Source organism: Hemibagrus wyckioides, linkage group LG10 (genome assembly GCF_019097595.1).
Source record: "Hemibagrus wyckioides isolate EC202008001 linkage group LG10, SWU_Hwy_1.0, whole genome shotgun sequence".
Classification (NCBI taxonomy): domain Eukaryota; kingdom Metazoa; phylum Chordata; class Actinopteri; order Siluriformes; family Bagridae; genus Hemibagrus; species Hemibagrus wyckioides.
The window spans coordinates 11,463,101-11,490,236 of NC_080719.1; the positions used below are offsets into that span (position 1 = coordinate 11,463,101).

Here is a 27,136-nt window from a genome sequence, read left to right on the forward strand (position 1 = left end):
CAGCCATGAGACATACAGAAACACACACGGTATAGAACATACACAAAACTACAGCCATGAGACATACTGAAACACACACACACACACGGTATAGAACATACACAAAACTACAGCCATGAGACATACTGAAACACACACGGTATAGAACATACACAAAACTACAGCCATGAGACATACTGAAACACACACACACACACACGGTATAGAACATACACAAAACTACAGCCATGAGACATACTGAAACACACACACACACACGGTATAGAACATACACAAAACTACAGCCATGAGACATACTGAAACACACACACACACACGGTATAGAACATACACAAAACTACAGCCATGAGACATACTGAAACACACACGGTATAGAACATACACAAAACTACAGCCATGAGACATACTGAAACACACACACACACACGGTATAGAACATACACAAAACTACAGCCATGAGACATACTGAAACACACACACACACACGGTATAGAACATACACAAAACTACAGCCATGAGACATACTGAAACACACACGGTATAGAACATACACAAAACTACAGCCATGAGACATACTGAAACACACACACACACGGTATAGAACATACACAAAACTACAGCCATGAGACATACTGAAACACACACACACACACGGTATAGAACATACACAAAACTACAGCCATGAGACATACTGAAACACACACACACACGGTATAGAACATACACAAAACTACAGCCATGAGACATACTGAAACACACACGGTATAGAACATACACAAAACTACAGCCATGAGACATACTGAAACACACACACACACGGTATAGAACATACACAAAACTACAGCCATGAGACATACTGAAACACACACACACACGGTATAGAACATACACAAAACTACAGCCATGAGACATACTGAAACACACACACACACGGTATAGAACATACACAAAACTACAGCCATGAGACATACTGAAACACACACACACACGGTATAGAACATACACAAAACTACAGCCATGAGACATACTGAAACACACACACACACGGTATAGAACATACACAAAACTACAGCCATGAGACATACTGAAACACACACACACACGGTATAGAACATACACAAAACTACAGCCATGAGACATACTGAAACACACACACACACACGGTATAGAACATACAGAAAACTACAGCCATGAGACATACTGAAACACACACACACACACACATGGTATAGAACATACAGAAAACTACAGCCATGAGACATACTGAAACACACACACACACACACATGGTATAGAACATACACAAAACTACAGCCATGAGACATACTGAAACACACACACACACACGGTATAGAACATACACAAAACTACAGCCATGAGACATACTGAAACACACACACACACACGGTATAGAACATACAGAAAACTACAGCCATGAGACATACTGAAACACACACACACACACACACACACATGGTATAGAACATACAGAAAACTACAGCCATGAGACATACTGAAACACACACACACACACACACATGCTATAGAACATACAGCAAACTACAGCCATGAGACATACTGAAACACACACACACACACACACACATGGTATAGAACATACAGAAAACTACAGCCATGAGACATACTGAAACACACACACACACACGGTATAGAACATACAGAAAACTACAGCCATGAGACATACTGAAACACACACACACACACACATGGTATAGAACATACAGAAAACTACAGCCATGAGACATACTGAAACACACACACACACACACATGGTATAGAACATACACAAAACTACAGCCATGAGACATACTGAAACACACACACACACACGGTATAGAACATACACAAAACTACAGCCATGAGACATACTGAAACACACACACACACACGGTATAGAACATACAGAAAACTACAGCCATGAGACATACTGAAACACACACACACACACACACGCACATGGTATAGAACATACAGAAAACTACAGCCATGAGACATACTGAAACACACACACACACACACACATGCTATAGAACATACAGCAAACTACAGCCATGAGACATACTGAAACACACACACACACACACACACATGGTATAGAACATACAGAAAACTACAGCCATGAGACATACTGAAACACACACACACACACACATGGTATAGAACATACACAAAACTACAGCCATGAGACATACTGAAACACACACACACACACGGTATAGAACATACACAAAACTACAGCCATGAGACATACTGAAACACACACACACACACGGTATAGAACATACAGAAAACTACAGCCATGAGACATACTGAAACACACACACACACACACACATGGTATAGAACATACAGAAAACTACAGCCATGAGACATACTGAAACACACACACACACACACACACATGGTATAGAACATACAGAAAACTACAGCCATGAGACATACTGAAACACACACACACACACACACATGCTATAGAACATACAGCAAACTACAGCCATGAGACATACTGAAACACACACACACGGTATAGAACATACACAAAACTACAGCCATGAGACATACTGAAACACACACACACGGTATAGAACATACACAAAACTACAGCCATGAGACATACTGAAACACACACACACACACACACACACATGGTATAGAACATACAGAAAACTACAGCCATGTGACATACTGAAACACACACACACGGTATAGAACATACACAAAACTACAGCCATGAGACATACTGAAACACACACACACACGGTATAGAACATACACAAAACTACAGCCATGAGACATACTGAAACACACACACACACACACACACACACATGGTATAGAACATACAGAAAACTACAGCCATGAGACATACTGAAACACACACACACACGGTATAGAACATACACAAAACTACAGCCATGAGACATACTGAAACACACACACGGTATAGAACATACACAAAACTACAGCCATGAGACATACTGAAACACACACACGGTATAGAACATACAGAAAACTACAGCCATGAGACATACTGAAACACACACACACACGGTATAGAACATACACAAAACTACAGCCATGAGACATACTGAAACACACACACACACGGTATAGAACATACACAAAACTACAGCCATGAGACATACTGAAACACACACACACACACGGTATAGAACATACACAAAACTACAGCCATGAGACATACTGAAACACACACGGTATAGAACATACACAAAACTACAGCCATGAGACATACTGAAACACACACACACACGGTATAGAACATACACAAAACTACAGCCATGAGACATACTGAAACACACACACACACGGTATAGAACATACACAAAACTACAGCCATGAGACATACTGAAACACACACACACGGTATAGAACATACACAAAACTACAGCCATGAGACATACTGAAACACACACACACGGTATAGAACATACACAAAACTACAGCCATGAGACATACTGAAACACACACGGTATAGAACATACACAAAACTACAGCCATGAGACATACTGAAACACACACACACACACGGTATAGAACATACACAAAACTACAGCCATGAGACATACTGAAACACACACACACGGTATAGAACATACACAAAACTACAGCCATGAGACATACTGAAACACACACACACACGGTATAGAACATACACAAAACTACAGCCATGAGACATACTGAAACACACACACACACACACACACACACACATGGTATAGAACATACAGAAAACTACAGCCATGAGACATACTGAAACACACACACACACGGTATAGAACATACACAAAACTACAGCCATGAGACATACTGAAACACACACGGTATAGAACATACACAAAACTACAGCCATGAGACATACTGAAACACACACACACACACGGTATAGAACATACACAAAACTACAGCCATGAGACATACTGAAACACACACGGTATAGAACATACACAAAACTACAGCCATGAGACATACTGAAACACACACACACACACGGTATAGAACATACACAAAACTACAGCCATGAGACATACTGAAACACACACGGTATAGAACATACACAAAACTACAGCCATGAGACATACTGAAACACACACACACACACGGTATAGAACATACACAAAACTACAGCCATGAGACATACTGAAACACACACACACACACGGTATAGAACATACAGAAAACTACAGCCATGAGACATACTGAAACACACACACACACACACACATGGTATAGAACATACAGAAAACTACAGCCATGAGACATACTGAAACACACACACACACACACACACATGGTATAGAACATACAGAAAACTACAGCCATGAGACATACTGAAACACACACACACACACACACATGCTATAGAACATACAGCAAACTACAGCCATGAGACATACTGAAACACACACACACGGTATAGAACATACACAAAACTACAGCCATGAGACATACTGAAACACACACACACGGTATAGAACATACACAAAACTACAGCCATGAGACATACTGAAACACACACACACACACACACACACATGGTATAGAACATACAGAAAACTACAGCCATGTGACATACTGAAACACACACACACGGTATAGAACATACACAAAACTACAGCCATGAGACATACTGAAACACACACACACACGGTATAGAACATACACAAAACTACAGCCATGAGACATACTGAAACACACACACACACACACACACACACATGGTATAGAACATACAGAAAACTACAGCCATGAGACATACTGAAACACACACACACACGGTATAGAACATACACAAAACTACAGCCATGAGACATACTGAAACACACACACGGTATAGAACATACACAAAACTACAGCCATGAGACATACTGAAACACACACACGGTATAGAACATACAGAAAACTACAGCCATGAGACATACTGAAACACACACACACACGGTATAGAACATACACAAAACTACAGCCATGAGACATACTGAAACACACACACACACGGTATAGAACATACACAAAACTACAGCCATGAGACATACTGAAACACACACACACACACGGTATAGAACATACACAAAACTACAGCCATGAGACATACTGAAACACACACGGTATAGAACATACACAAAACTACAGCCATGAGACATACTGAAACACACACACACACGGTATAGAACATACACAAAACTACAGCCATGAGACATACTGAAACACACACACACGGTATAGAACATACACAAAACTACAGCCATGAGACATACTGAAACACACACACACGGTATAGAACATACACAAAACTACAGCCATGAGACATACTGAAACACACACGGTATAGAACATACACAAAACTACAGCCATGAGACATACTGAAACACACACACACACACGGTATAGAACATACACAAAACTACAGCCATGAGACATACTGAAACACACACACACGGTATAGAACATACACAAAACTACAGCCATGAGACATACTGAAACACACACACACACGGTATAGAACATACACAAAACTACAGCCATGAGACATACTGAAACACACACACACACACACACACACACACATGGTATAGAACATACAGAAAACTACAGCCATGAGACATACTGAAACACACACACACACGGTATAGAACATACACAAAACTACAGCCATGAGACATACTGAAACACACACGGTATAGAACATACACAAAACTACAGCCATGAGACATACTGAAACACACACACACACACGGTATAGAACATACACAAAACTACAGCCATGAGACATACTGAAACACACACGGTATAGAACATACACAAAACTACAGCCATGAGACATACTGAAACACACACACACACACGGTATAGAACATACACAAAACTACAGCCATGAGACATACTGAAACACACACACACACACACACATGCTATAGAACATACAGCAAACTACAGCCATGAGACATACTGAAACACACACACACACACACACACATGGTATAGAACATACAGAAAACTACAGCCATGAGACATACTGAAACACACACACACACACACATGGTATAGAACATACACAAAACTACAGCCATGAGACATACTGAAACACACACACACACACGGTATAGAACATACACAAAACTACAGCCATGAGACATACTGAAACACACACACACACACGGTATAGAACATACAGAAAACTACAGCCATGAGACATACTGAAACACACACACACACACACACATGGTATAGAACATACAGAAAACTACAGCCATGAGACATACTGAAACACACACACACACACACACACATGGTATAGAACATACAGAAAACTACAGCCATGAGACATACTGAAACACACACACACACACACACATGCTATAGAACATACAGCAAACTACAGCCATGAGACATACTGAAACACACACACACGGTATAGAACATACACAAAACTACAGCCATGAGACATACTGAAACACACACACACGGTATAGAACATACACAAAACTACAGCCATGAGACATACTGAAACACACACACACACACACACACACATGGTATAGAACATACAGAAAACTACAGCCATGTGACATACTGAAACACACACACACGGTATAGAACATACACAAAACTACAGCCATGAGACATACTGAAACACACACACACACGGTATAGAACATACACAAAACTACAGCCATGAGACATACTGAAACACACACACACACACACACACACACATGGTATAGAACATACAGAAAACTACAGCCATGAGACATACTGAAACACACACACACACGGTATAGAACATACACAAAACTACAGCCATGAGACATACTGAAACACACACACGGTATAGAACATACACAAAACTACAGCCATGAGACATACTGAAACACACACACGGTATAGAACATACAGAAAACTACAGCCATGAGACATACTGAAACACACACACACACGGTATAGAACATACACAAAACTACAGCCATGAGACATACTGAAACACACACACACACGGTATAGAACATACACAAAACTACAGCCATGAGACATACTGAAACACACACACACACACGGTATAGAACATACACAAAACTACAGCCATGAGACATACTGAAACACACACGGTATAGAACATACACAAAACTACAGCCATGAGACATACTGAAACACACACACACACGGTATAGAACATACACAAAACTACAGCCATGAGACATACTGAAACACACACACACACGGTATAGAACATACACAAAACTACAGCCATGAGACATACTGAAACACACACACACGGTATAGAACATACACAAAACTACAGCCATGAGACATACTGAAACACACACACACGGTATAGAACATACACAAAACTACAGCCATGAGACATACTGAAACACACACGGTATAGAACATACACAAAACTACAGCCATGAGACATACTGAAACACACACACACACACGGTATAGAACATACACAAAACTACAGCCATGAGACATACTGAAACACACACACACGGTATAGAACATACACAAAACTACAGCCATGAGACATACTGAAACACACACACACACGGTATAGAACATACACAAAACTACAGCCATGAGACATACTGAAACACACACACACACACACACACACACACATGGTATAGAACATACAGAAAACTACAGCCATGAGACATACTGAAACACACACACACACGGTATAGAACATACACAAAACTACAGCCATGAGACATACTGAAACACACACACACGGTATAGAACATACACAAAACTACAGCCATGAGACATACTGAAACACACACACACACACGGTATAGAACATACACAAAACTACAGCCATGAGACATACTGAAACACACACGGTATAGAACATACACAAAACTACAGCCATGAGACATACTGAAACACACACACACACACGGTATAGAACATACACAAAACTACAGCCATGAGACATAATGAAACACACACACACACGGTATAGAACATACACAAAACTACAGCCATGAGACATACTGAAACACACACACACACACACACACACATGGTATAGAACATACAGAAAACTACAGCCATGAGACATACTGAAACACACACACACACGGTATAGAACATACACAAAACTACAGCCATGAGACATACTGAAACACACACGGTATAGAACATACACAAAACTACAGCCATGAGACATACTGAAACACACACACACACACGGTATAGAACATACACAAAACTACAGCCATGAGACATACTGAAACACACACACACACACGGTATAGAACATACACAAAACTACAGCCATGAGACATAATGAAACACACACACACACACGGTATAGAACATACACAAAACTACAGCCATGAGACATACTGAAACACACACACACACACACACATGGTATAGAACATACAGAAAACTACAGCCATGAGACATACTGAAACACACACACACACGGTATAGAACATACACAAAACTACAGCCATGAGACATTCTGAAACACACACACACACGGTATAGAACATACACAAAACTACAGCCATGAGACATACTGAAACACACACACACACGGTATAGAACATACACAAAACTACAGCCATGAGACATACTGAAACACACACACACACGGTATAGAACATACACAAAACTACAGCCATGAGACATACTGAAACACACACACACGGTATAGAACATACACAAAACTACAGCCATGAGACATACTGAAACACACACACACACGGTATAGAACATACACAAAACTACAGCCATGAGACATACTGAAACACACACACACACACACACACACACGGTATAGAACATACACAAAACTACAGCCATGAGACATACTGAAACACACACACGGTATAGAACATACAGAAAACTACAGCCATGAGACATACTGAAACACACACACACACGGTATAGAACATACACAAAACTACAGCCATGAGACATACTGAAACACACACACACACACACACACACACATGGTATAGAACATACAGAAAACTACAGCCATGAGACATACTGAAACACACACACACACGGTATAGAACATACACAAAACTACAGCCATGAGACATACTGAAACACACACACGGTATAGAACATACAGAAAACTACAGCCATGAGACATACTGAAACACACACACACACGGTATAGAACATACACAAAACTACAGCCATGAGACATACTGAAACACACACACACACGGTATAGAACATACACAAAACTACAGCCATGAGACATACTGAAACACACACACACACACGGTATAGAACATACACAAAACTACAGCCATGAGACATACTGAAGCACACACGGTATAGAACATACACAAAACTACAGCCATGAGACATACTGAAACACACACACACACACGGTATAGAACATACACAAAACTACAGCCATGAGACATACTGAAACACACACACACACGGTATAGAACATACACAAAACTACAGCCATGAGACATACTGAAACACACACACACGGTATAGAACATACACAAAACTACAGCCATGAGACATACTGAAACACACACACACGGTATAGAACATACACAAAACTACAGCCATGAGACATACTGAAACACACACGGTATAGAACATACACAAAACTACAGCCATGAGACATACTGAAACACACACACACACACGGTATAGAACATACACAAAACTACAGCCATGAGACATACTGAAACACACACGGTATAGAACATACACAAAACTACAGCCATGAGACATACTGAAACACACACACACACGGTATAGAACATACACAAAACTACAGCCATGAGACATACTGAAACACACACACACACGGTATAGAACATACACAAAACTACAGCCATGAGACATACTGAAACACACACACACACGGTATAGAACATACACAAAACTACAGCCATGAGACATACTGAAACACACACACACACACACACACATGGTATAGAACATACAGAAAACTACAGCCATGAGACATACTGAAACACACACACACACACGGTATAGAACATACACAAAACTACAGCCATGAGACATACTGAAACACACACACACGGTATAGAACATACACAAAACTACAGCCATGAGACATACTGAAACACACACACACACACGGTATAGAACATACACAAAACTACAGCCATGAGACATACTGAAACACACACACACGGTATAGAACATACACAAAACTACAGCCATGAGACATACTGAAACACACACACACACACGGTATAGAACATACACAAAACTACAGCCATGAGACATAATGAAACACACACACACACGGTATAGAACATACACAAAACTACAGCCATGAGACATACTGAAACACACACACACGGTATAGAACATACACAAAACTACAGCCATGAGACATACTGAAACACACACACACGGTATAGAACATACACAAAACTACAGCCATGAGACATACTGAAACACACACACACGGTATAGAACATACACAAAACTACAGCCATGAGACATACTGAAACACACACACACGGTATAGAACATACACAAAACTACAGCCATGAGACATACTGAAACACACACACACACACGGTATAGAACATACACAAAACTACAGCCATGAGACATAATGAAACACACACACACACGGTATAGAACATACACAAAACTACAGCCATGAGACATACTGAAACACACACACACACACACACACACATGGTATAGAACATACAGAAAACTACAGCCATGAGACATACTGAAACACACACACACACAAACACACACACACGGTATAGAACATACACAAAACTACAGCCATGAGACATACTGAAACACACACACACACACGGTATAGAACATACACAAAACTACAGCCATGAGACATACTGAAACACACACACACACACGGTATAGAACATACACAAAACTACAGCCATGAGACATAATGAAACACACACACACACACGGTATAGAACATACACAAAACTACAGCCATGAGACATACTGAAACACACACACACACACACACATGGTATAGAACATACAGAAAACTACAGCCATGAGACATACTGAAACACACACACACACGGTATAGAACATACACAAAACTACAGCCATGAGACATACTGAAACACACACACACACGGTATAGAACATACACAAAACTACAGCCATGAGACATACTGAAACACACACACACACGGTATAGAACATACACAAAACTACAGCCATGAGACATACTGAAACACACACACACACGGTATAGAACATACACAAAACTACAGCCATGAGACATACTGAAACACACACACACGGTATAGAACATACACAAAACTACAGCCATGAGACATACTGAAACACACACACACACGGTATAGAACATACACAAAACTACAGCCATGAGACATACTGAAACACACACACACACGGTATAGAACATACACAAAACTACAGCCATGAGACATACTGAAACACACACACACACGGTATAGAACATACACAAAACTACAGCCATGAGACATAATGAAACACACACACACACGGTATAGAACATACACAAAACTACAGCCATGAGACATACTGAAACACACACACACATGGTATAGAACATACACAAAACTACAGCCATGAGACATACTGAAACACACACACACACACACACGGTATAGAACATACACAAAACTACAGCCATGAGACATACTGAAACACACACACACACACGGTATAGAACATACAGAAAACTACAGCCATGAGACATACTGAAACACACACACACACGGTATAGAACATACACAAAACTACAGCCATGAGACATACTGAAACACACACACACACACACACGGTATAGAACATACACAAAACTACAGCCATGAGACATACTGAAACACACACACGGTATAGAACATACACAAAACTACAGCCATGAGACATACTGAAACACACACACACACGGTATAGAACATACACAAAACTACAGCCATGAGACATACTGAAACACACACACACACGGTATAGAACATACACAAAACTACAGCCATGAGACATACTGAAACACACACACACACACGGTATAGAACATACACAAAACTACAGCCATGAGACATACTGAAACACACACACACGGTATAGAACATACACAAAACTACAGCCATGAGACATACTGAAACACACACACACGGTATAGAACATACACAAAACTACAGCCATGAGACATACTGAAACACACACACACACACGGTATAGAACATACACAAAACTACAGCCATGAGACATACTGAAACACACACACACACACGGTATAGAACATACACAAAACTACAGCCATGAGACATACTGAAACACACACACACGGTATAGAACATACACAAAACTACAGCCATGAGACATACTGAAACACACACACACACACGGTATAGAACATACACAAAACTACAGCCATGAGACATACTGAAACACACACACACACACGGTATAGAACATACAGAAAACTACAGCCATGAGACATACTGAAACACACACACACACGGTATAGAACATACACAAAACTACAGCCATGAGACATACTGAAACACACACACACACACGGTATAGAACATACAGAAAACTACAGCCATGAGACATACTGAAACACACACACACACACGATATAGAACATACAGAAAACTACAGCCATGAGACATACTGAAACACACACACACACGGTATAGAACATACACAAAACTACAGCCATGAGACATACTGAATCACACACACACACGGTATAGAACATACACAAAACTACAGCCATGAGACATACTGAAACACACACACACACGGTATAGAACATACACAAAACTACAGCCATGAGACATACTGAAACACACACACACACACACACACACACATGGTATAGAACATACAGAAAACTACAGCCATGAGACATACTGAAACACACACACACACGGTATAGAACATACAGAAAACTACAGCCATGAGACATACTGAAACACACACACACACGGTATAGAACATACACAAAACTACAGCCATGAGACATACTGAAACACACACACACACGGTATAGAACATACACAAAACTACAGCCATGAGACATACTGAATCACACACACACACGGTATAGAACATACACAAAACTACAGCCATGAGACATACTGAAACACACACACACACACGGTATAGAACATACAGAAAACTACAGCCATGAGACATACTGAAACACACACACACACGGTATAGAACATACACAAAACTACAGCCATGAGACATACTGAAACACACACACACACACACACGGTATAGAACATACACAAAACTACAGCCATGAGACATACTGAAACACACACACACACGGTATAGAACATACACAAAACTACAGCCATGAGACATACTGAAACACACACACACACGGTATAGAACATACACAAAACTACAGCCATGAGACATACTGAAACACACACACACACGGTATAGAACATACACAAAACTACAGCCATGAGACATACTGAAACACACACACACACACGGTATAGAACATACACAAAACTACAGCCATGAGACATACTGAAACACACACACACGGTATAGAACATACACAAAACTACAGCCATGAGACATACTGAAACACACACACACGGTATAGAACATACACAAAACTACAGCCATGAGACATACTGAAACACACACACACACACGGTATAGAACATACACAAAACTACAGCCATGAGACATACTGAAACACACACACACACACGGTATAGAACATACACAAAACTACAGCCATGAGACATACTGAAACACACACACACGGTATAGAACATACACAAAACTACAGCCATGAGACATACTGAAACACACACACACACACGGTATAGAACATACACAAAACTACAGCCATGAGACATACTGAAACACACACACACACACGGTATAGAACATACAGAAAACTACAGCCATGAGACATACTGAAACACACACACACACGGTATAGAACATACACAAAACTACAGCCATGAGACATACTGACACACACACACACACACACGGTATAGAACATACACAAAACTACAGCCATGAGACATACTGAAACACACACACACACACGGTATAGAACATACACAAAACTACAGCCATGAGACATACTGAAACACACACACACACACGGTATAGAACATACAGAAAACTACAGCCATGAGACATACTGAAACACACACACACACACGATATAGAACATACAGAAAACTACAGCCATGAGACATACTGAAACACACACACACACGGTATAGAACATACAGAAAACTACAGCCATGAGACATACTGAAACACACACACACACACGGTATAGAACATACACAAAACTACAGCCATGAGACATACTGAAACACACACACACACGGTATAGAACATACACAAAACTACAGCCATGAGACATACTGAAACACACACACACACGGTATAGAACATACACAAAACTACAGCCATGAGACATACTGAAACACACACACACACGGTATAGAACATACACAAAACTACAGCCATGAGACATACTGAAACACACACACACACACACACACACATGGTATAGAACATACCGAAAACTACAGCCATGAGACATACTGAAACACACACACACACGGTATAGAACATACAGAAAACTACAGCCATGAGACATACTGAAACACACACACACACGGTATAGAACATACACAAAACTACAGCCATGAGACATACTGAAACACACACACGGTATAGAACATACACAAAACTACAGCCATGAGACATACTGAAACACACACACACACGGTATAGAACATACACAAAACTACAGCCATGAGACATACTGAAACACACACACACACACGGTATAGAACATACACAAAACTACAGCCATGAGACATACTGAAACACACACACACACACGGTATAGAACATACACAAAACTACAGCCATGAGACATACTGAAACACACACACACACGGTATAGAACATACACAAAACTACAGCCATGAGACATACTGAAACACACACACACACGGTATAGAACATACACAAAACTACAGCCATGAGACATACTGAAACACACACACACACACGGTATAGAACATACACAAAACTACAGCCATGAGACATACTGAAACACACACACACACGGTATAGAACATACACAAAACTACAGCCATGAGACATACTGAAACACACACACACACGGTATAGAACATACACAAAACTACAGCCATGAGACATACTGAAACACACACACACACACATGGTATAGAACATACAGAAAACTACAGCCATGAGACATACTGAAACACACACACACACGGTATAGAACATACAGAAAACTACAGCCATGAGACATACTGAAACACACACACACACACACACACACATGGTATAGAACATACAGAAAACTACAGCCATGAGACATACTGAAACACACACACACACGGTATAGAACATACAGAAAACTACAGCCATGAGACATACTGAAACACACACACACACGGTATAGAACATACACAAAACTACAGCCATGAGACATACTGAAACACACACACGGTATAGAACATACACAAAACTACAGCCATGAGACATACTGAAACCCACACACACACGGTATAGAACATACACAAAACTACAGCCATGAGACATACTGAAACACACACACACACACGGTATAGAACATACACAAAACTACAGCCATGAGACATACTGAAACACACACACACACACGGTATAGAACATACACAAAACTACAGCCATGAGACATACTGAAACACACACACACACGGTATAGAACATACACAAAACTACAGCCATGAGACATACTGAAACACACACACACACGGTATAGAACATACACAAAACTACAGCCATGAGACATACTGAAACACACACACACACACAGTATAGAACATACACAAAACTACAGCCATGAGACATACTGAAACACACACACACACGGTATAGAACATACACAAAACTACAGCCATGAGACATACTGAAACACACACACACACGGTATAGAACATACACAAAACTACAGCCATGAGACATACTGAAACACACACACACACACATGGTATAGAACATACAGAAAACTACAGCCATGAGACATACTGAAACACACACACACACGGTATAGAACATACAGAAAACTACAGCCATGAGACATACTGAAACACACACACACACGGTATAGAACATACACAAAACTACAGCCATGAGACATACTGAAACACACACACGGTATAGAACATACACAAAACTACAGCCATGAGACATACTGAAACACACACACACACGGTATAGAACATACACAAAACTACAGCCATGAGACATACTGAAACACACACACACACACGGTATAGAACATACACAAAACTACAGCCATGAGACATACTGAAACACACACACACGGTATAGAACATACACAAAACTACAGCCATGAGACATACTGAAACACACACACACACGGTATAGAACATACACAAAACTACAGCCATGAGACATACTGAAACACACACACACACGGTATAGAACATACACAAAACTACAGCCATGAGACATACTGAAACACACACACACACACGGTATAGAACATACACAAAACTACAGCCATGAGACATACTGAAACACACACACACACGGTATAGAACATACACAAAACTACAGCCATGAGACATACTGAAACACACACACACACGGTATAGAACATACACAAAACTACAGCCATGAGACATACTGAAACACACACACACAAGGTATAGAACATACACAAAACTACAGCCATGAGACATACTGAAACACACACACACACCGTATAGAAAAGCATAGACTAAATGAACATATGGACAGAAGGAAAGTTTTAGTTCTGAATTGTGTGTGTGTTATGAGATGATGTGTATTTTGTTTTGTTTTTTCTCATTTCCTCTCGCTCTGAGTTTCCTGTCCAGATGGGCTTTGCGATGTGATCACTGTGATGTGCTTTCGGGTGAACTGAACTGAACTGATTCACCTGTGTGTGTGTGTGTGTGTATGTGTGTGTATGTGTGTGTATGTGTGTGTATGTGTGTGTATGTGTGTGTGTGTGTGTGTGTGTGTGTGTGTGTGAGAGAGAGAAAATTATTCAGCCAAAAGTGATCTCAAGTGATGTACTCAAATGTCACTCAAAAGAAAATATTGTAAAGAAATTAAGTAAATGTCATGTTTTCATGTTTTTATAATATATATATATATATATATATATATATATATATATATATATATATATATATATATATATATAATGTGTGTGTGTGTGTGTGTGTGTGTGTATATATATATATATATATATGTGTATGTGTGTATAATAATAAAAGTTGTTTACTTTTTTGAATATGAGACTAAAAATAGATTAAACATAATAGATGATAAAATTATATATATATATATATCACATTGCCTCCTGATACAGAATTTTAAGGGCTAAATAATAGAAAGTAGAAAGTAAGCTATCCTATACATCCACGGCTCTCAGAGCGGCCTCTGGGGACTCCCAGGGGTTCATGAACTATAAGCAAGGGGTCAACAATTTCCTGTATTTGTTACAGTCATAGAAATTACAACCCACTAAAGTTATCATGCCTATAAAAACATGTCACACACAAAACTACAGCTTTCAACTTCTTGTTAAATCCTTTTTCTTTACAAAATCACTTCTGTTGAAAAATATAACACAATATAAATAATGAAATCGCTATTAACGCCACACCGTTTTGGTATGATAAGATATGTAAGATATGTGGACACCTGATCACACCCAGTTCTCAAACTTCTGTCACAAAGTTGGCAGCACGCAGTTGTATCAAACAGCTTTGTATAGCTGAATGCGGTAACGTTGAGTTCTCATGTTCTGTTTTTTTCCTCTGATATCTGATCCACAATCTGTTTGCCGGTCTTTTCCGGATGCTAATCCTGGGTAATGGATCAATTCCATCTCAAGTATTCAGTAAAACTACTCAAGTATTTTCCACTCCTGGTATTATAAGGATTAGCCTATATCTAATTCTTTTTCTTCTTCTCCACCTCCTTCTTCTTCTCCTCCCACTCATCCCCTCCCTCCTCCTCCTCCTTCTTCTTCTCCTCCTTTTTTTTCCTCCTTCTCCTCACCCTCCTCCTCTTCCTTGTTCTTCTTCTTCTTCTTCTCATCCTCCTCCTCCTTCTCATCCTCCTTCTTCTTCTATTTCTTCTTCTTCTCCTCCTCCTCTCCCCCCTCTTCCTCTTCCTCCTCCTTATTCTTCTCCTCCTCCTCATCCTCCTTCTTCTTTTTCTTCTTCTTCTTTTTCTTCTTCTTCTTTTTCTTCTTCTTCTTCTTCTTCTTCTTCTTCTTCTTCTTCTTCTTCTTCTTCTCATAACTGAATCGCTAAACAACTCATTCTGTTGCTGTTTTTGAGTATGCTGAGAAAAGACTTTACACTTCTTTATGAAAGCAGCCTCCGACACTTATTGTATATGTGCTGATAATAACAGTGGCATGAGAGGTATCTCTGTGTATGTATTTGAGTGTGTGTGTGTGTGTGTGTGTTTAGATTTGTAATAGGCATATTCTGACAATTAGTTTTACAACACAGTAATAATCATTACCATTATTGTTTTTTTTTTAATTATTATTTGTGCTGGATTTTAAAGATGAAATAAAAATGAATAAGAGACAGACACACTCATTATTTAGCTGTAATTCGTTTTTTTTGTTTTGTTTTGTTTTTTTATTTCCAGATTCCGTCTGGCGCTTATCTCAGGAATCGGTAGGATCGGATGTGAACGCTCACACACACAGGTAACACACTTACTGTAATGCTTTTGAGATCTCAGTCTTATTATAACAATAATGATGATCATTAGAGACAATGGGATAACTTATGAGCGGTCAGGATTTGTCATCTTCTTCTCTTCTTCAACCTCCACTGATATGAATAGTGCAGATCAAGCAGTAATGCCTACAGAAGAAAAACTTGGCCAAAAGGTAGTACTCTGTGCCCCTACCCACCCAGGTGAAACTGGTGTACTGGTGGTACTATAGTGCAAGCATTTCCTTTATCTTCATAAATTTGGGGGCAGAATACTCAGTAGTGTGGGACCCTCAATAATGCACAATGCACAATCAAATTTTGCACAAAACCTGAACAGTATTCGGGTTGTTCATACACAGGGGGTGGATTTAAGGTCAGATAACTGTTTCAGATAACCGATAACCATGCATCTATGCACTAATCTGCAAGTTGATATTGACCTAATAACTTAAAACACTGATGTTCCTGTTCACATTGTTTGTGCCCTTTCAGAAAAAGGTACCTAAATGGTACGTTTCCTTATTGTTGTTTAGTACCCTTACCTGCTATCCCCTTAATATGTATCTTTCCCCTTGAAATGTGGATATAGTAAGCTCAACAATATAAGGTACCTTTTAGAGCAAAGCTTTTTAAAGTTAGACTCTACTACTAAAAGATGCTAAAGTTATATACTTGATAGTAGTGGATAGTACCCCTTTTCTGAGAATGTACATAGGACATAGAATAATTGAGACTATACCTAGTACCATACCTGCATAGCGTGGATAAATATTTGAGTCCTAGCCACATATGCATGACTTCTTGTTTTTTGTTTTACTGGCAACCTCATGTTTGGATCAGTGCTGCCATGACAACAAATTGGCTTCATGCTCAGTTTCATTCTGTGAGAGACAAACACTGCGCACACACACGCACACAGAGTTTCATTTCCTGAGCTTTTTTAGGATTTCGAGTATTATTTATTCGATTTCTCAAGGCATCGCCCAATAACCTCATTTGAAAACTTTCAAGTTATCAACAGTTATGTGATGGGAAACACACACACACAGTATACAGGAGATTGACTCAGCACTTTATCCAGTGTGTCTGTGACTTGCCTTTCAAAAAGCCTTGAGAACAAAGAGCCTATTGATCTTGACTCGGCCCGCTTGCTCTGTCTCCATGTCTTTAACCCCTGAGCTGTAGACAGACAGACTGAGAGGTTTAAAAAAAATACTACAGTCTGAGGAATCAGGACATGACACGACTAAGTAAAGTACACTACAGTAGGGCTATTTGGGGGTGACTGCCACAGTTACATCACACATATGTCCAAATGTTATGTAATGTGTTTGATTAATAGGATGCTTAGGTACTGTGTATGTGTGTATAAGACCAGCTACAGTGCTTCACTGGTCATTTCTTAAAAAAGAATGCATAGCCACAGCTTATTGATGTGAAAGAACAAGATAAAGAAGTGTGTTCATGTATTAAAACAGTGTAATTATTTTGTGGTTCCTGTGTATATACAGGGTTTTATGGTAATTCTCGGGTACTCTGGAGGGGAAAAGCTGCCACTCATCTGTTTTTGTTTAAATGTAGAAATGTTTACATGCACACATTTATTATTACTTTTTGTATACAATACTTTTTTTCTAGAATGCCACTTCTGTATTATTTTCTGTGTAATATACAAAATGAAGAACACCTCAATTCTGTAATTTATAATAACTAGACGAAACAGATAGCTCTACTCTATTGTTTTTATATGAAATCATGGAGAACCTCCTGAAACCACCACAAAAATAAAGACTAAAGACTTATCTCTTGTTTGCATATATATATATATATATATATATATATATATATATATATATATATATATATATATATATATATATACACACACACACACACACAGGAAAGAAACACTTTCTTGAAAGAAACACTTGAAAACACATCAGATGGGTAAAAATGTATTGCTGGATATCTATACTGATATGGACTGGGTAATGTGTTAGGAATGAAAAGATGCCACATTGTTTGATGGAAATGAAAATTATCAACCTACAGAAGCTAAATTCAAAGACACCCCTAAAATCAAAGTGGAAATGATGCAGCAGGCTAGTCCATTTTGCTGAAATTTCATTGCAGCAATTCAGAATGGTACTCAGTAGTTTATGTGCTTGTATCATGCCTGACAGCGTCGGGGCATGCTCCTAATGAGACGACGGATGTTGTCATGGGGTATTTCCTCCCAGACCTGTACCAGGGCATCACTAAGCTCCTGGACCATCTGAGGTGCAACCTGGTGGCGTTGGATGGACCTAAACATAATGTCCCAGAGGTGTTCTATTGGATTTAGGTCAGGTGAGCATGGGGGCCATTCGATGGCATCAATTCCATCATCCTCCAGGAACTGCCTGCATACTCTTGCCACACATGAGGCCCGGCTTTGTCGTACACCAGGAGCAAAACAGGACCCACTGCACCAGTGTAGGGTCTGACAATGGGTCCAAGGATTTCATCCCGATACCAAATGGCAGTCAAGGTGCCATTGTGCGTTCATACATGTATATACCTCCCCAGACCATCACTGACCCACCACCAAACCGGTCATGTTGAATGATGTTACAGGCAGCATAATATTCTCCAGAGCTTCTCCAGACCCTTTCATGTCTGTCATATGTACTCAGGGTCAACCTGCTCTCATCTGTGAAAAGCACAGGACTCCAGTGGTGGACCTGCCAATTCTGATGTTCAATGGTAAATGCCAATCAAGCTCCATGGTGCCGGGCAGCAATGGCACGTATTGATGTGCCATCCTGGAGGAGTTGGACTGCCTGTGAAACCTCTGTAGGGTCCATTTGCCTGACTGCATTGTGCATTTGCATTGTGCGTGTGTTGTTTTTCAGGGGTTTGGCTCGGCCCCTTAGTTCCAGTGAAAGGAACTCTTAATGCTTCAGCATACCAAAACATTTTGGACAATTTCATGCTCCCATCTTTGTGGGAACAGTTTGGGGATGACCCCTTCCTGTTCCAACATGACTGTACACCAGTGCACAAAGCAAGGTCCATAAAGACATTGATGAGCGAGTTTGGTGTGGAGGAAGTTGACTGGCCTGCACAGAGTCCTGACCTCAACCCGATAGAACACCTTTGGAATGAATTGGCATGGAGACTGTGAGCCAGGCCTTCTTGTCTAACATCAGTGCCTGAACTCAGTGCCTGAAATGCGCTTCTAGAGGAATAGTCAAAAATTCCCATAAACACACTCCAAAACCTTGTGGAAAGCCTTCTTGGAAGAGTTGTAGCTGTTATAGCTGCGTGTGTGTGTGTGTGTGTGTGTACAAATGAATGCAAAACATTCTATTCTAGGAAAATAGATAAATAAGTTGATTACATAATAATATAGCATAAACATTTCTATCATCTACAACTTATCTAAAATGTGCAGCAGTTGGGGTAAACCCACCGAATGTGTTTAGTTACTATACAACCCAGTATATACACACTCTAGTTTAATCACTAGAGTGATTTTATTTTTATTACATAGTGATACCAACAGCCAGCTACCTTTCAGTCATCTGCAATTGTGTTATTAGATCTCAACCGATCCATGTTTATGTAGAAACTATTTTTAACAGTGTATAAATGCATTCAGTATGAAGAAGTGTATATTGTATAGGCTCCAATAAGAGTTAAGTAAGAAGTTTTATTTTTGTGTTTAATTACACAATAGTGCATAGTATAAAAATATGTGAAAACAAAATCATTAAACAAAATTTCCTACATCGAGTGACAGGCATTGTCTACACAAGATAAAATAGGACATGTAAATTATATTAGATATTTCTTAGTTACCGGATGTGGAGCACTGTGGTTATTAGAATTTAGATGTTATGCAAATTCAGAAAAATGGCTCTTAACGACCACATTGTGTGTAACTATGAATACAGGTATCAATAATAATTATCCTGTAATACAGAATAAAATATTGATTAATGTGAAGATTTCTGTGTGCATAGACTGACAGACAGACAGACAGATGTTAACATTTTACAATTTGAACAATTAAGTACAAAATCTAATTAGCTGCTTCCAAAAATAATAATAGATATAACAGAATGCAAAAAATGCACAGTAACAATGTATCACAATATCACAAGTGCGATTGTATTGCCTAGAATTTTTTCTACAAATAATTTTATATATTTCTACATATAAATTTCTATATGTATAACTCCAATTAGGGTAATTAACTTGATTAGTAATTATTTGATTAACTTGAAAGCTTTTATAAGTGAATCAAATCTGATGCTACAGTCTTATTTCTCTCTGACTCCTCCCACAGTGATGTCACCAGCAGCTTCACTGGCCAGCCCACAACCCCACGCTCAACTGCTGAAATAGGGGGTGGGGTCCTGTCGAAACTCCGCCCGCTCGGCCCACATTTCTCCCACAGTGGACCACAACAGAGCGCCAGCAAACCGCACAGCGCTACACACACATCACACAGTGAGACAACACACACAATACACACAGAACCTAGTGAGATGATACACACTACACACATCACACAGTGAGTGAACACTACACACATCACACAGTGAGTGAACACTACACACATCACACAGTGAGTGAACACTACACACATCACACAGTGAGACAACACACACAATACACACAGAACCTAGTGAGACGATACACACTACACACATCACACAGTGAGTGAACACTACACACATCACACAGTGAGTGAACACTACACACATCACACAGTGAGTGAACACTACACACATCACACAGTGAGTGAACACTACACACATCACACAGTGAGTGAACACTACACACATCACACAGTGAGTGAACACTACACACATCACACAGTGAGTGAACACTACACACATCACACAGTGAGTGAACACTACACACATCACACAGTGAGTGAACACTACACACATTACACAGTGAGTGAACACTACACACATCACACAGTGAGTGAACACTACACACATCACACAGTGAGTGAACACTACACACATCACACAGTGAGTGAACACTACACACATCACACAGTGAGTGAACACTACACACATCACACAGTGAGTGAACACTACACACATCACACAGTGAGTGAACACTACACACATCACACAGTGAGTGAACACTACACACATCACACAGTGAGTGAACACTACACACATCACACAGTGAGTGAACACTACACACATCACACAGTGAGTGAACACTACACACATCACACAGCTGTCTGGAGGCATGAGCCTAATGTTGCTAATAAGCAATAGAAGATTATATCCTCCAGCTACAGTTTAACATGCTGCACTTCCTGTGTTCATCTGAAGTGTGTTCATATATTTTGATATGATATTCTAGAAAACAAAATGTTTATGGACAAATGGTTTATGGTCATATGATGCTGGTGGCTGGTTTGAGACGTGAAAAAGCTTCTTAATCTGTATGTTTCTTGACATTTGCTGTAGTGATCCACTTGTGCTAAGAAAGCAACGTTGATTTAAATGACACAGTAGATGATTGCTAGTATTACTCGTTTCCTTGTTGGGTTAAACATTTGCATTCCTGGCAGCAGTTTTTGTTTTTTTAGCTATTGTTCTATGTGATGTTCCCAGAGTCTTGGGTATCAGAGTTCAGGTTTGAGTTACACTGCATGTCAAAATATAGCTTTACTTCCTGTTACGTGCTACCATCAAAGTAACTCAACTACTTTCTGCTTAGCAATCATTGTCATACAAATATAAGGATCACTTTTAGAATCAATATTTACACACTGAAGAGTTAGGAAGTGCAAGATTCATGACATAACATTTCACCTGGAAAAACTGTAGGAATTGTGGGATGCAATTATCTCAGCGTGGACCAGAATCTCAAAATGAATGTTGCCAATATCTTGTGGAATCCATGCCATGAAGAACAGAGGCTGTTTTGAGAGCAAAGGAAGAATCTACCCAGTATTAGTATAGTGTTCTTAATAAAGTGATCAGTGTGTGTATGTTTATAGGATATAGATCAGAAATGAGAAATCATGTACTAGCAGCCTGAGCTAAATTAGTTCATGACCCTGTGGATAAGTCAAGCTTGATCATGTATATGTCAGTAATCTACATCACTTTATAGATTATTAATGATAATGGCTTTACATGGATCGTTTTCTCAGAATGTCTGTTTCACTGAAGCGGGAAGTGTGTTTTATTATACACTGCATGATAACACATTTATTTATGAGAGTATAAGCTCATGCTGATGTAACAGTAGCTCATCCACCACATGCAGTCCCGAAATACTTCTCCTCGAGCTCCTGATGGTCTCTGTGTGCTTTAGCAGAAAGATAAAATCAGTTTTGATGAAATCAGTTTAAAAAAAAACCACGGCTCTGTTTCCGGCTCTTTGCCTTGTCTTACTGGAAAGTGTGTGTGTGTGTGTGTGTGTGTGCCAATAAAGCGATATGAACGATACACAATAGCATTTATGGGTACTGATGCAGAGATTTTTTGCTGTTGTTCCATTTGTGCAACATTTACACATCAGCACAAAATTTAGAGTTAAACTTTACCCTGGAATATATGAATTATGTTCATAATAAAATATTGATGACATGTTTAGTGATGTTGCTAATTTATTGGCTGCTAAATTTATGGGCTGATGTCATATATAGAGTTCAGTCAGCTAAAGACCATATAATTACACCTTGGAAAAAAACACCATATAAAGATAACAAGTCATATAAAGGACAAAGGTCAGTGTCTGTGACTGATAATTAATACTTTAATGATTCTGAGGATCGCATATTATTTGTGTTGTTTCTTTGTTTTTAGTCTCCTTTCACACTTTTAAATGAAATTTATAATGTTTACAGATTTTTGATCTTTTTTTTTTTTTTTCCAAAAAGACTGGATGTTTTTATTTTGTTTTTATTTTGTTTTTATTTTATTTTATTTTATTTTATTTTATTTTATTTTATTTTATTTTATTTATTTAAATATGAAATTAACGTTATTAATTAATGTCCTTTTTATTCTCATCCTCAGGCACACAGTCTAACAGGAAGTGAAGAGAAGTTCTGCTGATGGACATGCGGCTTCCTGTAACATCATTCCTCCTCCTTATCAGGCCAAAAGGGACGAGTGCAGGAGGAACAAAGCTTGCGTTTGTGGACTGCGTGCTGATTCAGGCCGACTGAGCCACTGTGTTACCCAACACCACAATAACACCTTTATCATCAGCAGCACAGACTCCGCCCCTTCACCTTCACTCTGCTCACTCCACACACTGCACAGCTTTACACGTCACCTCCTCACTCTAATAAAAAAACTAACGTGGAACTATTGAGAAAGTTCATTTAGAATCGAATACCGTACTGTTTTTTTATCAAATTGCTGTAAATGCTTTTTTTTGTTTGTTTTGTTATATTTGTTTGCCTCAGTTTCGTTTATCATTGTTTGTTGTACATTTTCCGGCATGTTAGATTAGCTACTACAGTATTCTTTCCATTTTAGATCAAATTCTTCTGTTCAACTTGGTCAAAACGAAAACATCCACGAACATCCTTAGACGTTTTGAGTTATGACCAAACTGCTATTTTTTTTTTTTTTTTTTAAATCGAGAACATATCAATGAAATCTTTACTTCGTTCCTCATTGTAGCACTGTTTTGAACGTTAAACAATGTTTAATTGATATTTTAATGTCTTTAGAGTTCCGGGGTTTGTTCCTGTTTGTTAATGTCATAAATAATCTAAGTTAGCATAACTTGTTAGGAATCTAACAGTAAAATGACTTTCATAATGCTTTAAGCCAATATTTTAAACAATAAATATTTAATAAATATGATCCTCATTATTTATGACAGATCCATCGTTCAGTCAGTGATTTTTGTTCACATGCTTTTATTCAACCTTCATTGTGTTCATTTTTGTTTTAAATCTGGCCATATGAAGTATCCGTAGATGAGAATTGTGATATTTTTGTGCTGTAAACTCGACCTTAACTAGACATTTAATATCCCTAAACCTGTTTCTCCTGATTCTTTTCTATTTTGTCTCAGGTCAAGCTTGTTTAATGAACGACGAGATTCAGAAAGTTACTTATTTTTTAATGTTTTGAGACTACAGACCAAGAGTGAGTTCTTCCATTATCAGGCTTTTAGTTATGTGTAAAGGCTTTCATGGCCAAACTAAGCACAAAATAATAATAATCCACCAGATTTTTAAGTTTCTGATTTCCTTTATACACACTACAAGTCTGTGTTCATACACCAATCAGCCCAAAATGTCCAAGCATGTTTCT

The 27,136-nt window shown here is 39.1% G+C and overlaps 1 protein-coding gene across 3 annotated transcripts in view; it reads left to right on the forward strand.

The window, feature by feature from the left end:
• The window catches only part of LOC131360814 (lisH domain-containing protein ARMC9), a 49,318-nt gene extending 22,625 nt beyond the window's left edge, over window positions 1–26,693 (forward strand). For all 3 annotated transcript variants that reach the window (XM_058401587.1, XM_058401588.1, XM_058401589.1), the window contains 3 exons: window positions 18,760–18,820; window positions 23,167–23,330; window positions 25,880–26,693. In XM_058401587.1, coding sequence (XP_058257570.1) covers window positions 18,760–18,820; window positions 23,167–23,330; window positions 25,880–25,902 — 248 coding nt within the window. In that variant the 3' untranslated portion in view covers window positions 25,903–26,693. The remainder of the gene's footprint in view (window positions 1–18,759; window positions 18,821–23,166; window positions 23,331–25,879) is intronic.
• Window positions 26,694–27,136: the final 443 nt, after the last annotated feature.